This window comes from Notothenia coriiceps, unplaced genomic scaffold (assembly GCF_000735185.1).
Source record: "Notothenia coriiceps isolate Sejong01 unplaced genomic scaffold, NC01 NC01_scaffold00033822, whole genome shotgun sequence".
In the NCBI taxonomy this organism is placed as follows: domain Eukaryota; kingdom Metazoa; phylum Chordata; class Actinopteri; order Perciformes; family Nototheniidae; genus Notothenia; species Notothenia coriiceps.
The window spans coordinates 29856-45483 of record NW_011366523.1 but is presented as its reverse complement, the minus strand read 5'-3'; the positions used below and the strand labels follow the sequence as shown (position 1 = coordinate 45483).

The following is a 15628-nucleotide window of genomic DNA, read 5'->3' as shown; positions in this document are numbered from 1 at the left end:
AAAAGGCGGGGCTTCTCATATGACGCACACCTGCACACTTGCTCGCCTGTTCCACTCTTTGTTTTCCGAATGCCAGGAAGTATTCTTGCCTCGCTTCTGAAGCAAGATGCTCGGAAGACATGTGCTACCAAGCAAGCGTACTCGAGATTGAGAAACACCCACAGACTGTCTCAGCCTATTATTTTCTGTCTGATGGAGACTTCATACTGACTTCAACATGTTCCACATATTTTATACATTATTGGTGACGTATGGTTTTAGTTCAAACGTTTGCAGTTAAAATATTCTGCTGCTTTTCAAACTGTTTTTACTTTCTTTTCTCTTCTTAATACACATTAATTCACTACTACTTACATTTAATATCTAACTCCTTCAGCCTACTTTCAGCTGCAGAAACCATTCAACTATTAAATTATTCAGCTATTTCAGGACATTGAGGCTATACATGTTGTTGTTTATACCTTTTTTAAACCTTTTCTTTTAAATATTAAGCTTCTTCACTATTTTTCCTACTCTTCCAGTTTAACATTTTACTTTTAAGTGTTCAACAAAGTCATTGCAATGCATTTGAGCTGTAACAATTTTGATTCAAATCATTTCACTTTTCTGCATTTCTCCGCTAAGCTCAGCAACACACTTACTTGATTTTTGTAGCTAAAAGCAGCTACCATTCAGCTAATAACATATTCAGCTTTTTCTGCATTTTCAGCTAAATTCAGCAACAAATGTACACAGTTTACAGCATTTGCAAGTTTATTTTCCAGTTATGACTTATGTCTCATTTTTATGGTCAAAGTGACGATTTATTATCTGCTGTAATTATGACTTATGTCTCATACTTTCTTCTCTTTTCTTTACTACGTTACCTATTATGCAAAATCCACTTTTTCATGTATTTTATACATAAACATGTGTCCCCTCTGTGTAAAGAGATTCGGAAACTTTCAGGAAAAAAGATTCTCTCTCTTTTCGTCCTGATCCATTTATATAAAAACCTGTCTGAAAATGAGCTGATCAGATTTTTTCTTGCGTTGTGTAACAATTAACCAATAACCAACCAAGGTAACACCCACCCACCTTATCACCTGAATCTCCTCTAGAGCACCATTGTGTTTTTTTAACCAAATATCTTGCAGAGGGGCATGGCCAGCAGCAGCTCATGAGCATTTAAATCTACAGACACAGAATCAAAACATGCACCGTTTTGCTTTATGAATCTTGATATATTAATGAAATAAATGTGATTTTAAAGTATCTGTCCATATTGTATACTAATTACAAGGACCATAAATGGCACATTTCTTGGCGCACAAAAGATCAAAGAATCTGACAGTTGACTTCCTCTTATCCTCAGTGCACTACCAGAAGATTGTCCATAGAGACATCAAGCCCTCTAACTTGCTCCTGGGGGACGACGGCCACGTGAAGATAGCGGATTTTGGGGTCAGCAACCAGTTTGAAGGCAATGATGCCTTACTGTCCAGCACTGCTGGCACTCCTGCATTTATGGCCCCAGAGACCCTTTCAGACGCGCGAAAGAGCTTTAGTGGAAAAGTGAGTGAACTTCATTTATTCATTGTGAGCGTGCCTGAGTTTGAGCTCCCCTGATTACAGGGACCGCAGGTGTCTAAACTTTATGATTATAAAATGAAAATCATTAAACCAAGATGAGCTTTCAGAACTTTGCCGGGCTGCTAATCCAAGGAGCAAATTGTCATCGTCAGTCTTTTCCCTCGTACAGTATGTGTAAGCTGGTAATAAAGGAGCCAGTAATGCAGCTGAGAGTAGCACCATCAGCAGAATCAGGAAATGGAATGATAATTTTTAGATACCTGATATTGACTTGGGAACATTTTGTACATCATTTTTTTCTTGCTACTTTCACAGTCAATCAATGATCAGTCATGTATATCGCAAATATCTGGCCACTAGACCATATAACACTTGGTGTGAATCCACCTCTTTATACAATCCACCTCTCTCTGCGATCAATAAAAAAAAATGTATTACAAGGAGAAGAAATATATATTGCATTATGACCACTGCTTGTGAATCCACTACACCTGCTAATTTATAAACAATTTCAAGACAAAATTAGTGATTTTTTCAATTTAATTTTTAGTGTTTATCACGATTTTATAAATGCATTTTAGGACCAAATATTGTTTGGCACTTTTCATATTCAAAAAGACAAAGCAGTGCTTTCACTTCCATGTGCCCCCTGCTAATTTCTTCAATTTAGAAGCAAAATATGAAGTGTTGCCCAAAGATAGAAATAAATATTTCACCACGGATTGTCGGGCAGAGTACTGTATGTGAGCAGCGGCATTGACATCTTACCAAAAGTGAAGCCAAAATACTAGTTTATAAAGTGCTTGATCTGGTATGCAGGCTGCAGCTGAGATTTCTATGAGCGGAGCAAGCTTTTTAACTGCAATATCAAAGTTGATGTTCTCCAAATTGCAGGAAGCCATCATTTTTTTAAATATTGGATTCATTTGTAGCATTGACCTGAACCTCCCTTTCCAGGCTCAGCTCGCCTGTTGGATTTAGAAAACAAAAATGTGCTTTCTTTTAACTACCTTTTCTTAACCTTGGAGAAAAAACGTCATGGTGATACGGAAAGATGTGAGAGGAACTCATTAGGACTCGGCTATGTAATTTATGTTGCAACAGCGGATGTTGTTTAAGTGGTCGTGCAGTTGGGAATCTACAATTTTTTTTTTACAAAGATTGACTACATAAAACACATCTTTATACAGGCTCACAAAATTGGACAATGGTGAAAAGATATATCTTCATCTCGAAAGGTTGGAATTAAAATATAAAAGTGAAAGGAAATGGTTGCCAGCACTTACCATTATATCAATTGGATGAGGAAGACCCCTTTCACTACAGGAGGTAATGAAGGATGTTGGACCCCCTTTATTATATTTTACAGAACTCAAACAGCTCTCATTATGGCCACCACTTAAGTCCTTCTGGGTAATTTCACTCAATTAGAAACCTTCCTAAGTGAAAACGTGAATACAACCGCAACAAAATTCCCAACACAGATGTCTTATTATCCGGCATTTTAGGTACAGGTCATGCTGGTTCCATTAGTTGTTAACACAAATTACCGACTGATGGATTTGCTAGAGGAGGGTCCTTACATGTCTACAAAAGACAAAGAAGAATAGTAGATCTGATTGCAGACAGAAGGGTTGTCAGAGCCATTCAAGGGCCTGAAGAAATAAATGCAGTCCTTTTTGATGGCCTCTTGTCTTCTGAATAGTGTCGTATTCTTGCTGATTTGGATTTGTTCAAGCCATGCTCCAGAGATCTTTTGTCTCTGTTATGCACCAACATTTCTGATTTTGGTGTAAATCAGCAGTAAAATATTTTAATATCTGACACTCGTATGTCACTAATACCCCTTCCGTTATCAGTCAGGGTTGTATGGTTAAGAATGTTATTCATACAACAGCACCAAAAATAAAAGTCAGAAGGCTAGTTGTCATTTTAGATCCATCAACGATAAGAAATTGATTCCTAAAAGAGCTATTTATCCAGGGAGAAGGAGGACAGACAAGATGATGGATGACTAGATTGCCTCTGTAACCAATCACACAAAACATTACCTAACAATGTCCCATAAATCACTATAGGCCTTTTTTTCTCAAATTGATTTGAGTCATCATGTTTTTTGTGCAAATAGGTGTTTGGTTTGCTGCAATGTGTTTCTAAATGTATGTTTTTCATGTCTCGCTCTTATTGTAAATACCGGCTCTTTCTTAAAGGCACTGGACGTGTGGGCGATGGGAGTTACACTTTACTGTTTCGTTTTTGGAAAGGTAAGTCTGCACATTTCCCATTTTAATATCTGACTAGTGGCCTATTTTAATAAAGGCTAGCTGATTATTGCTGTGATGTATCTTGGTTGTCTTAAAGGATACAGATTGTGTTTGGTACACACGGTAGTAATTCAATGTACCTTCGTTGTTTTTCTCACTGTCTCTCCTCTGCTCCACCTGCAGTGCCCCTTTATTGATGAGTACATATTGGCTTTGCACAATAAGATAAGGACCAAGCTTGTGGATTTCCAAGAAACGTAAGTCCATCTCCTGCATCCTCACCTCTTCTCCACAAAAGCGACAGCAGCGATGTTCCACCATCTCCATTCCACAGATGTATCCGATACTCATCAGAAATCCTTTCACCTTAATTTTATTTTCAGTAACAAATTGCACATACAAAAATATGAAAAGCTTATACAGCAGCCAGCAACAGCCAAAAATAGAATTCTGCCCGTTTGTCATCAAAACAAGCATTAAAGGGCAAAGAGTGGCATCACTGGCCTGGACACTTACTAGTGGAAGTCTTCTTGAGTGAATAACGCTAAAGAGACAGAACGAGAAAAAAAGAACGATAGGCAGTCAGGAAGAGGCGAGCAGAAGTGAAAGACTTAGGGAACGCACAAATATAGTGACACAAAAGTGAAGTATAAAACAGAACATGTAAAGGGGCTATAAGTAGCAGTTGGATTATTTATGCAATAGAGACTTTGTGACTGTGGAGAAAGCTTGTTCATTAAACATCATCCCCCTCCTCCCAATCGGAGTATTGCATCACTAATGGTATCATCTCCACACTATACCAATCTAATAGAGTTAGCTGCCCCTTGTTGGCAGCACTGATAGGTCATTATACTCAAGGTGTGCATTGTGATCAATGGCTGAGCTCACATAAACTTGTTTTACTGAGACACAAATTACCTCTATAACTGTGATATATTCTAATCGTATTTTATCGGGGTCGGTGAAATGCAACATTGAATAGGCACCTTCATTAATATGGAGCATTGACTTCCCTCACAGTTGCTTTTAAGTCCTAAGCATAAAGGGACATAATTGCGTAAAGTACTGGATAAACAGGTGAAATAGTTAGCTTACAGTTAGGAATAAACAGGTGAAATAGTTAGCTTACAGTTAGGAATAAACAGGTGAAATAGCTTAAAGTAATGGATAAAAAAGTGAAATATTTAGCTAAAACTAATGGATAAACAGTTAAAATACTTAGCTAAAAAGTAAATGATTACCATGTGAAATAGTTAGCTACTTAATAATGGAAATCGTTTTTTATCAACTGTTTATGTATTACTTCAGCAAATTATTTTGACTGTTTATCCACTACTTTTAGCTAAACATTTCACCTGTTTATCTATTACTATAAGCTACATTTTTTAACTGTCTATCCATTACTTTTAGGAAACCATTTCAACTTTTGCTAATTACTTTAGTTTCCACACATAACACATTGTGATTAGAACGACCTGATCAGCTGATTTAATATTAGGGTACTTTTTTTTAATTCAAAGTGTGTTTTAAATTCATCATCTGCACTGTTTGTTTCAATTAAGTCACTGTCTTAATGCTCAGTTAAGCTTACACTTGTCTCTATGCCAAGTAATAGTAAGTGACAAGCATAATCATGCAGGTGTGAAAATGATGAGTATTTTCTATGTAGCAAGGGTGAGGTGGAAATGTGATTTTCCTCACTGCTCGCATAAGTCCGATAAGGAGTTGCAAGTAGATATGTTCTTTGTACGTTGTCACAAATCAACGGTTTCATTACATTTCCAAATCCAACAATGTTTTAAAATAATTATTCTGTGTTTCGTGCAGACCAAATATCAGTGAAGAGCTGCGGACTCTGATCCTGCGGATGCTGGATAAGAACCCGGACACCAGGATTACCATCCCTGAGATCAAGGTAGAGAACAAAGCAGACGTAATTGACACCTCGGGGTTCGTCACTTATTGTTTAGCTTGACATGCATTGTTCGTGTTCAGACACAAAATCACTGGTTTTCTCTCCTCTGATTGGCTCAGAAGACTCTGATCTCACTGCTATACATGTTCATTGGACATGCTGTGTTGTTGCAGGTCGTGATGAAACCTTTTTGTCCCTGTGGAGGATTGCAATAAAACCTAGTCAGTAATACAGAGGGAGGTCCAAGACCTGCCATGGGGAGATTGCATTCCCCACCCCCCTAACCACTGTATTTCCATGACACAATCTAAGCATGTGTCAGGGAGTCATTTTTCTCACCAGAGACTCTGTTTGTGTTGATGGAAAAAGAGATAATTAGGCATGATGCATAAAAACATGCAGACACACACACGCTTACACAAAACATAGCTTTTAGTTGGCAAAAGCTGCAAAAGAACACTGATACAAACCCTAAGGTCACCTATTATGCTAAATCCACTTTTTCATGTTTTTCATAACTAAATATGTGTCCCAGCAGTGTGTTAAGAGATTCTGAAAGTTTAAGGACAAAGGATCCTCTCTCTTCTTCTGCTGATCCACCTGTCTGATTCAGACCTAATCATTATGTTTAAAGTCTCTATGGTTTTTAGTTTCAAGTTGTTTTTAATTAGGTAACCCATTAATAAAAGTATCCTGCGTTTTAAATGACATCTATTGATGCTAACTGATTTGAAATTGTAGAAGTTCCTTGTGCATAGTCTGGATTTTGGAGACGATTGGCTGGGATGTTGAAAAAAAATGAACGTCCTGATATTTAATATGTTCTTTAGTGTCAACCAATCACACCAAAAGAGCAACAACTGATCCTTTGCTGAAAACTAAAATGACTGCCCTTTTTTTAGAAAATAAATGTTGACAAAAAACATTCAATGGTTGGTAGCTGTGATGGATTATGTGACTTAAGCGACTTTTAAGTCTTTGCAATTGGGCAATAACAACATTAATCAAAACAAATGGCTGCCTGGCTGGTAAAAAAATGTCATGAATAAATCTAAACAGCATGCCTTGCTTTAGAAAATTGTCAATAATGATTTATAATATGCATGCCGTGCAGGGTTTACCATGAAATTAAGAAAATGCTGACTTTTTGAGTATTTTAAACATTGAACAATGCCCAGAAAGTAGATAGCCAGACTTCCTATAAGGATGCACATGCTAAACTTTACTAACTGTGGCTCATAGATACAGTGTACAATGACATGTCTTCCTGTGTGTGTTTTAGCTGGACCAGTGGGTGACCCAGGGGGGCACTGATCCCTTGCCACTGGAGGAGGAGCACTGCTCCGTGGTGGAGGTGACGGAGGAGGACATCCAGAACTCAGTCAAGTTTGTTCCCAGCCTCTCTGCTGTGGTAAGTGTCCCCCCTTCAACAAGCTCTTTGTGTCAAATTGATACCTTTTCAAGAAAGTGAAGCTCTAAGAAATACAGCAACGTAGTGACTGAACAAGGATGGATATATATTTTCTTTGCGTTGTTAACCAATTGTCAGAATGGGAGGGTTACAAATATTTAATTTACATAAACCACACTAAATAGAAACAACCTCCCTTAATTTAAATACAAAGTAACAGAAGAAACTGTCATATTTTAAACGGGTGTTTAGTGAGAAACGCTTTACGACCTTAATAAATTACAGCACTTTGACCAGATCGCTATGTTGAAATAGCCAGAAGGTAACCAGGTTTGGTTAAAAACTAAATGTAAAACCGTATTTTCAAACATATCAAATGTAAATCTTGGTCAAATAAGAAATTCCCTCTTGCCAGAGAATGAGAAATGTTTTTTTTAATTCTGTATTTTCTTGGAATTATGTGCGAAAGTGCAATTTAGAAACATATACTGTATGTAATAATGGTCATTTAAAAGAGGATTTATTTGAATTAAAAGGGACTATCACAATAAGGTTGGTCGATTTTGTTTCTGTTGTGTGCTTGATTGTATATTCAATGAGATGAGCCCTTTTGACTGTTTATATAACTCTAGTGTGTATAAGTGCGCTTGACTGTATGAATGGGACCCCAGGAAGAATAGCCTGTGCTCATGCTTGTGCTAATAGGACCCTAATAAACAAAGGAAATGTTAATCTCCTCATAAGAGCTCTGATATTTTTGTTTGCTATCCTCTCTTTGCAATACATCTACTGTGTTCTTTGTGCAGATTGCATTTAAAAAGTAAACTTTTGAACATCTTTGTAAGCGTCCTGTGTTTGTGATTGTTTCAGATTTTGGTGAGAGCCATGCTGAGGAAGCGCTCCTTCAGTAACCCCTTCGAGTGTCCAAGCAGGAGAGAGGAGCGCTCTATGTCTGCACCAGGCAGCCTGCTAATGTAAGACCACACAGTCCATCATGACAGTCAAACGTGTCCTGATCACTTAATGGGACAGTTCACCCTGAAACCTAAAATACATATATTTCCCCTTACTTGTAGAGATATCCATCAATCTAGATTGATTTACTGCAAGTTGCAGTGATGACATAATAGGCTGAATAGATGTCCTCCTTCTCTCCAACAAATGGAATTAAATGGCACTTGTGGTGTTTAAAGTGCATAAAGAAAATACATTTTACAAACTCTTTCCAGAAATAATCACCCGTTTACTCAAGATAATCCACACACCTTGTTGTGATAAGTTTCATTGAGCGACTATTTTCTTTCTATCGCACTACACCCGCCAACTGTATTACAGCAAAGAAGGAAGAGTGCATTTAATACAGCTAGCTAACTTGACAGCTAACTGTAGGACACCATTTATGTTTACACCTTGTTCTTTTGATAAGAATAGATTCATGCTTCCTTATGTGCAGTGATACGGTTGATGGGTGTAGCTTATAAGAAAGAAAATAGTTCCTTCCTTAAAGCCGTCCCTAGGTTTATTTATTTTTAAGACTGTGGTCATTATTTCTGAAAAGTTGGTCATTTGAGCTCGACATGGCAAGTGTCATCTATTATATTCAAGAGAAGCCGAATATCACTAAAGCAGAAATCTCCACATTCTCAACTCACACCAGATCAAGCTAGATTTATAAAAGCACTATAGTTAAGAGACGTACAAGAGGTGTATTTTTGGGGTGAACTCTACCTTTTCATACCTGCATATCTCATCTATGGTGATTAAAAGCAGACTGCAGAGAACACGCAGATCAGACCTGTCTCCTCTGTCCTATGTTTCAGGATAACTCACATTCACTCCTGCAGCAGCGTTGGGTTACCATAGCACCATGATTCATTCTTTTATAAGTGTTATTTGTGTGTTGCTTACAGCTTTAAAGGGTAGAAGGATTCAGAGTGACAGATAATCATACAGATCTGCGAGTGCCTCGGGCTGACCTTACATGTTCTGTTCCACGGATTGAACGCATCACGGGGAGAAAAGCCAATCTTACGACTTTGTCGTGCAATTGCAACATATACAGTACAGCCTAGGGCGATTGGGAGCTTCTATAGCTGTTCCCTGCTGTACTGCGGGTTCCTTTGGCTCAGTGATCTGTGTTTAGTGTCAGGCAGACCTTGCCATCAGGGCCACTTTAGCGCTGAATGTGGAGGAGACTCTAACCGCTCATTGTGAGCGTTTCATTAGATGATTTCTCCTCCCCTAACTAGGCCAAGGTTGCCCCTGTTCCGCTCCAGGCAGTCAGAGAGCTGCCTTCTCAGGTGAAGGTGCTTCCAGAGGACGTGGAGGGAGTTTTGAACAATACTGCCCTCTGCTGGAGAGAAGGAGACGACAAAGCGTTGTACATCTAAAGATCACAGCAGCGTGAACAAAAGATATAGTCTGTAGTACATTAGCTCACAGTTTCTGATCCATACACTTATTGTCACCATGGATTGTTGATGTAAACGACACTACAGTTGAAAATCTTTATCACCATAAACCCTCCCCTGTTGATCAATAACATTAAGGTAATTACTTTTTCAAGCTTTCTGAAATGCTTTCCTTAAATATGCAAATTAGGCAGTATTTCATTTTTATGATTTGCACTCTTTCCACAAGAGTAAACTGAACACTGGATGACGCCAGGTTGAAAATGAATGTTGGTCGATTCTTTTACAAAGGGAATTTAAGATATATATTACCCAGCAAAACAGAAAATAAAATAATACATTTCCCCCTATATATAGATAATATGTGATATAAATCAGGCTTTCCATGAAAGAGCCTTTTTGTTAAAAGCTTCATAATATTCATGGGAATGGAAAACGGGGAAGTTTGGAGAAAATTGCCTATAAATATATATTTGGGAATATGTTAGGTTTATATATGCAAAGAAGGGGATTATCTGATACTAAATTGGGAATTAAGGGGAAATAAAAAATGCAAAAAACTAAATTACTTGGAGAACTATATGTGTATTTTGGATTTCTCAATTTAACTTCATCACCTATTTTACTTTCCTGAGCACTTTCATTTTGAGACATTAACGTGATCATAATGCACCGAAAACAACAACATGGTCAGCCTCTGAGGGACTACAAAGACACTTGACCTTAAAAACTCATCTAATGTTCAGCCCATAAAACTGTAATTGGTTCCAAAATAGAGTGAAAGAGAAAATAATAAAGCAGTTGAGTCCCAATATATTTATTTTAAATTGGTATAAAATGAAAAAGAAGCAACTTAAGGTTGAGGAGTTGATGTTTCTCGGCTGGAGGTCATCTCCACCAGTTACCACGCCTTAGAGCCTCTGAGGTGACCTTTGCCCTCTGAACTGTGACTCTTCCATCTTTTCTCCCACTTTGCTGCAGGGACTCGTGGCCCTTCCGGCCCTCTTTAAAAATGCACCCCTCCCTCAGGTAACACTCTTTGCAGTTTGACACGCTGTCTGTCCCCCATCCACCAGCCTGTACGCCCATCATCATCTTAGACTCCTCCACTCTGGCTTTCCTTCATCATGAGAAGTGATGGAGCTTCCTTCCCCAGCTGTCATCTCAGAGAGTTTCTCATCTCCCTGCTGCTGTCATTTGTTACATTGTGTCTTTACCATTCATCATGTGACAAAAAATGGGACTTCTTCTCAGATTTTTTTGCTGCATTTGGAAAGATAAAGCACAGGGTTAAAGGCATAGCTTGGAATTTATGAAGTGGGGTTGTATGAGGTCCATATTTAGGGTTTTCCTTACAGTGGATGGCGGTTGACTTACTTTGTCAGCTTGGAGAAATGGACAGGAGTATCAGCACTAACATAAAGCTATGTAGTGCTCTGGCTGCAGCAAAATATGTCTTCTACAGCTAATACAATCATAATCAATTTAAGGTGTAAGCTTTGTTTTGGATATTTTCACTGCTCTACCTTCCTTTCAGACAGCCCTTTCCAGCGGGGGACTGTAGCTCTAATCCCTGCTCTCTTCAAAGCCACCAGACTCCATTGACAAAACCAGTCATTTTACCTTACAGGATTGTAAGGTCTATCCATGCCTGGTTCAGAAAAGTTGTTAAGGTGACTGTGGCATTGTTGCTTTCACCGGTTAGATCAGACTCACCTAGTTACACACTAATACTTACAAACTGATTGATGCACCTATTGATCAGCAACCACCATTTTTGTGAGGTAAAATGATTGCTGTTTTCAAAGGAGTCTGGTATCTTTGGAAATAGTATTGCTTAAGTTACCGGTCAAAGGGGCTTTCTGAAGACAAAGGTAAAGTGGTAAAAATGTCCTTGTATAGCTTACACTGATTTTAATTGTTTAAACAGTATTTCTTTAAGTGGCTAGAATATGTTTTGTTGCAACGGTCCATTGCTTAGTTTCAGCTCGGTAACTCCTGTCCTCTTCTCCAAACTGACCATAGGTTAGGCACTAAAAGTGGATATGTACCTCATGAAACCCCGCTTCGGACCAAACTATCCTTTAATAGTCCAATCATTTAGATCTGTAAAGCTCCTCATATTAACTGCTCTTGTTTTTCCTCCTTCAGAAAGGGCAGCACGGGAGATGGACCCAGAGAAGGAGAGCTGGAGGACCTGCATGAAGACGAGCCCTCCTCTTGAGTCTCTCAAAAGTCTTAAACTCCATCCCAACATACATCCCTCTGCTTGTTCACCGGCGTACTCTCCACTTTAATCTGCTGATTGACTCGAGTTCACATTCAGACTTATTTGCTCCAACTTGCTTTTGATTTAGCTTATTCCTTTTTCTTCCTGATCTGCCCTTCTACAATGTGGAGACTTTAGCTTGTTCTTCAATGTCGCTTGTCTTAACTGCTCTCCCACTTCCTGTTGTGACTGGCATCAGTGAACCGATACGGGGAACTCTGCATCATTACCAGCTGATGTGGGGAAAAAAACTGTCAAAACACGTCTGCATGGATGAAGAGTTAAAGAGTCATCATCACACACGCCTGACAAGGAGAATAATCCTCACAGCATGTAAATGGCATTAGATTGTCTCTTCAGTGAACTACAGGTTTGTTTTTTTCTGATATTGTACATAGATGTCTTGAGGTATCATCAATGTATCGTCTCACAGCCCTTTTCTTGTTTTTATGCCATCGGTAGCTTTTATTTTTGAGCTGGGTGATGGAATCCTTCCTGTGCTGCCTTCAAGGGCCCACCTTGTTGGATTCCTCTGACAGGAAGTCAGCTGTCTACGGGTGATCGCACAGAAAGGCCAGTGACTTGGCTATGCTCCAACACATTTAAAAGTTACTTTGGTCGCTGTGTTATTTGAAACCTTTTCTGTTAGAAGTAATTTCACGCTTCCTTTTCAACTCCTTCGTGTCTGATAATTGTTCTCCTGCACCGTCTCTTACCTTCCGTATCCTGTTGTACTGTTTGATCCAATGTGAAGTTATGGCGACAGAGGTCGGAGCACTTGGAAGTGTTGTTTGTTGTTTGATGGTAAGTCAGAACAGACTGTAATTTCCCTTTTTAAAAATCCCATTCTTGGATTCAGAGCTTGTTTGAAGGCATGAATAATCGTATTGTCCAAGTTAAACATCAATGTGCGCTCTTACAGAAGAAATTGTATTATCCAGGCTAAGGGACAGCGCACAAATTATTACTGAAGGAGAGGTCAGAGAAGTGGCGGGGTTGTTATGTTTCCTTTTAGCTGAGGGATGGTTAGTCTGAATGTTTTGGAGAAAAAGAGAAGGGTCTTTTTATTTTTCTAATGTCCCACATTAATAATTCAGTATTCCCTTGCACATGGCTCTCAAAGTCACAGCAGATCATAAAACTGTGCTGAGCTGTGAAAAATGTTATCTCTACAAAAAGTCATAATCTCCTTTACTTTCTTATGCATAGTAACAAAAATGTGTTAAAAAATTGTAGATGTGTCATAAAATGTCAGCCTTTTTGTTGCCACACTTTTTGAAATTATTAATTCCATTTATTGTGGAAAGAATTTTTCCTTAAACACAGAGATATGATTTAAATATATTTTATAACATAATTGATTACATTTAAATTAGGTTACATCAAATAGAATTATTGAGAAGTCAGAGCTAGGGTCCAAATTAAATAGTAATTAATGCTGGAAAGGGTTGTGCGAATAAAAGATCTCAGCGATGTTTGCAAGGTCCCTAACTAGATTTCCTGGCTAACATGTTGAAGGTCAAACTAGCCATACGTGTGTCGAGCTGCGTTGGCTAGTTAGTCAGCATTCTAACCAGATCAAAACAATTGGTGGCATATGAAATATCATTTATTTGTGTGATTGAAGTCCTTTGTTTGCCATTAAGCTTGATTGCCAAACTTCAAAACAAGTCAAATCTGTGGTCTGCAGTGTTTACGCTGTCTCAAATAAACGATAGATCTCTTCCTCCTCCGCAGCTCTCCTTCAGATAATGTTTGTACAACTCCATTCTGCTCTGGCCTGGGTCTGTGAAAGAGAGCGTGCTTGTCTGGCAGAGTGCTTTGAGCACTTGAACCGCAGTGAAAAGAGCATTTCAATGTCACGATTAGACCCAGACTGCCAACAACGACACACTGCATCCACTTCAGTGCCGTCCCCAGTGTGGCTGATTATAAACGGGGGTCGGGGGTGGAGGGGGGAGTGCAGCGTTTTGCATTTCCTTTATTAAACTTGCCCTCAGTATCCGCAGTAAAGGATGCATACTGAAGCACAGAGAGCAGAGAGGGGTTGGTAGAAAGTGTTGCACACATTGAGCCTCTGTGTTTAGAGATGTATGTTCACACTGTCAGGAAAGTAATGCACAAAGACCATGGGTTCTTGGGAATGTAAAGCTTTATATATATTTGTATGTAATTGTTCTGTAAAAAAAGTATACGTGTTGAATGTTGTAAATGCTGATTGACATGAGGGCTTTTTTATTTAATGCAACCTTTTATTTTTTATTTTTCCAGAGGACAAGTTAAGGAAGCCCTGAGATCCTTTTGCAGTTAACCTTCAATGAAGGACTGTTTGAACCAAAAATATTACATTTGTATGTCTTAAGTTGACTGTTTATAACTTACAACATTCTTTTGAGGTTTTCTTTAAGTCTCTGGGTGTCGCCAGCTTTACATTTGTGTGTTTGTACTGACAGACTGTTGTCAGTGCCAGATGTGCAATATTGTTGTCGTCCTTGTCATTGCTACATTGTTGAAAAAACTAAAGTACTGGTTATATTTAAATATTTGCACATTTTCACTTACAGAAAGCATCTTAAAAATACTGGTGCCTGCCAGCTATTCAAAATTTTACAATTTATGATAGAGGGAAAAAACTGTGGTTCACCTGTAAAAGACCATATTAACTGTGTATGTTCTCAAAGTCTCCCGTGCTTTTGATATCAATCTGCATGTCACAGCATTGCTCCTTGTTTTTGGAGATTTATTTTATAAATGAAACTAAATATTATTCAATTTATCTTTTCTGTAATTTATTCTCCTGTCTGTTTCAAAAGAACGCTGTAACAGCTGCAGTGACAACATCTGCATGTCCACATAGAGACAGAAATTGTGAATGTTGTGTAACCGCAGCTAGGGACTTGTGGAGTTTACTGCTGTAATGATGAAGAATACTACACCACTGTCATCCCCATTATATGAGCAGCTGGAGATAGCAGCTTTATGTCCAATATCCCCAGAGACACAGTGAGGGATGATCACTAACTGCCCTTAAAGATTGAACATTAAGCCTCCAGCTATACCAAACTGCTACCCTTATTCAACAGCTAATAGCCTGTTTATATGAATTATGACCTCTGCAAAGGTTATGTTTAAAGGGATAATTAACCCAAAGCTAAAACTCAACAACCTATTTTCCCTCTTACCTGTTGTGCTGTTTATAAATATGACTTTGATTGCAGAGTGTTGGAAAGATGCTGATCTTCTCTCTTCTTCTCAAATGTAGCACAAATGTTTTCTTTTTGATGCAGATACAGGTCCAGATACTTATTAAATACACATTTTTAAATTGTGTTACTGGAGGTTTGTGCACCCTCTTAAGTTCAGTGTTGGTGAAAAAAAATCAATGGGTGCAATTGCAGCACTGAGAGTGAGTCACAGGAATAATTCCTCATGATTTCAGGTCATTGTATCCAAAGGAGGAGTGTGGGAGAGTGTACATAATGTTGAGTTGGGGAGGATTTATACAGCTGCTCTGTATTACATGTGACTGTCCTGATGTTTTTCCTGAAGGTGTCTCTGCGTCTCGTGTTGTCTCGTGCATTTTTTCTGAATGTACTCTGGCTCGTCACAAATTCAAAAACAGAAGCATGGCACATCCCTATGGTCTGCAATGTAAATATGTACCAATATATATGAAGAAGCTATTTTTTGCATGCTTTTTGTAATCCCAGACATAATCAGAGACAATAAAAAATACATTCTGAGTTATTTACACATGTTGCCTGTTTTGCTGTTTGCACTGAG

General features: G+C 38.5%; 1 protein-coding gene across 1 annotated transcript; it reads left to right on the top strand.

Moving 5' to 3' along the window:
* Positions 1-1354: 1354 nt before the first annotated feature.
* On the top strand, positions 1355-15592 carry LOC104961816 (calcium/calmodulin-dependent protein kinase kinase 1-like; the record flags this gene model as incomplete). The annotated part of the gene is made up of 8 exons (XM_010790162.1): positions 1355-1554; positions 3783-3836; positions 4020-4093; positions 5667-5754; positions 7037-7165; positions 8036-8139; positions 10558-10605; positions 11728-15592. Coding segments are annotated over 8 exons (770 nt in total), but the record flags the coding sequence as incomplete, so codon positions are not given.
* Between the last annotated feature and the right edge of the window lie 36 nt (positions 15593-15628).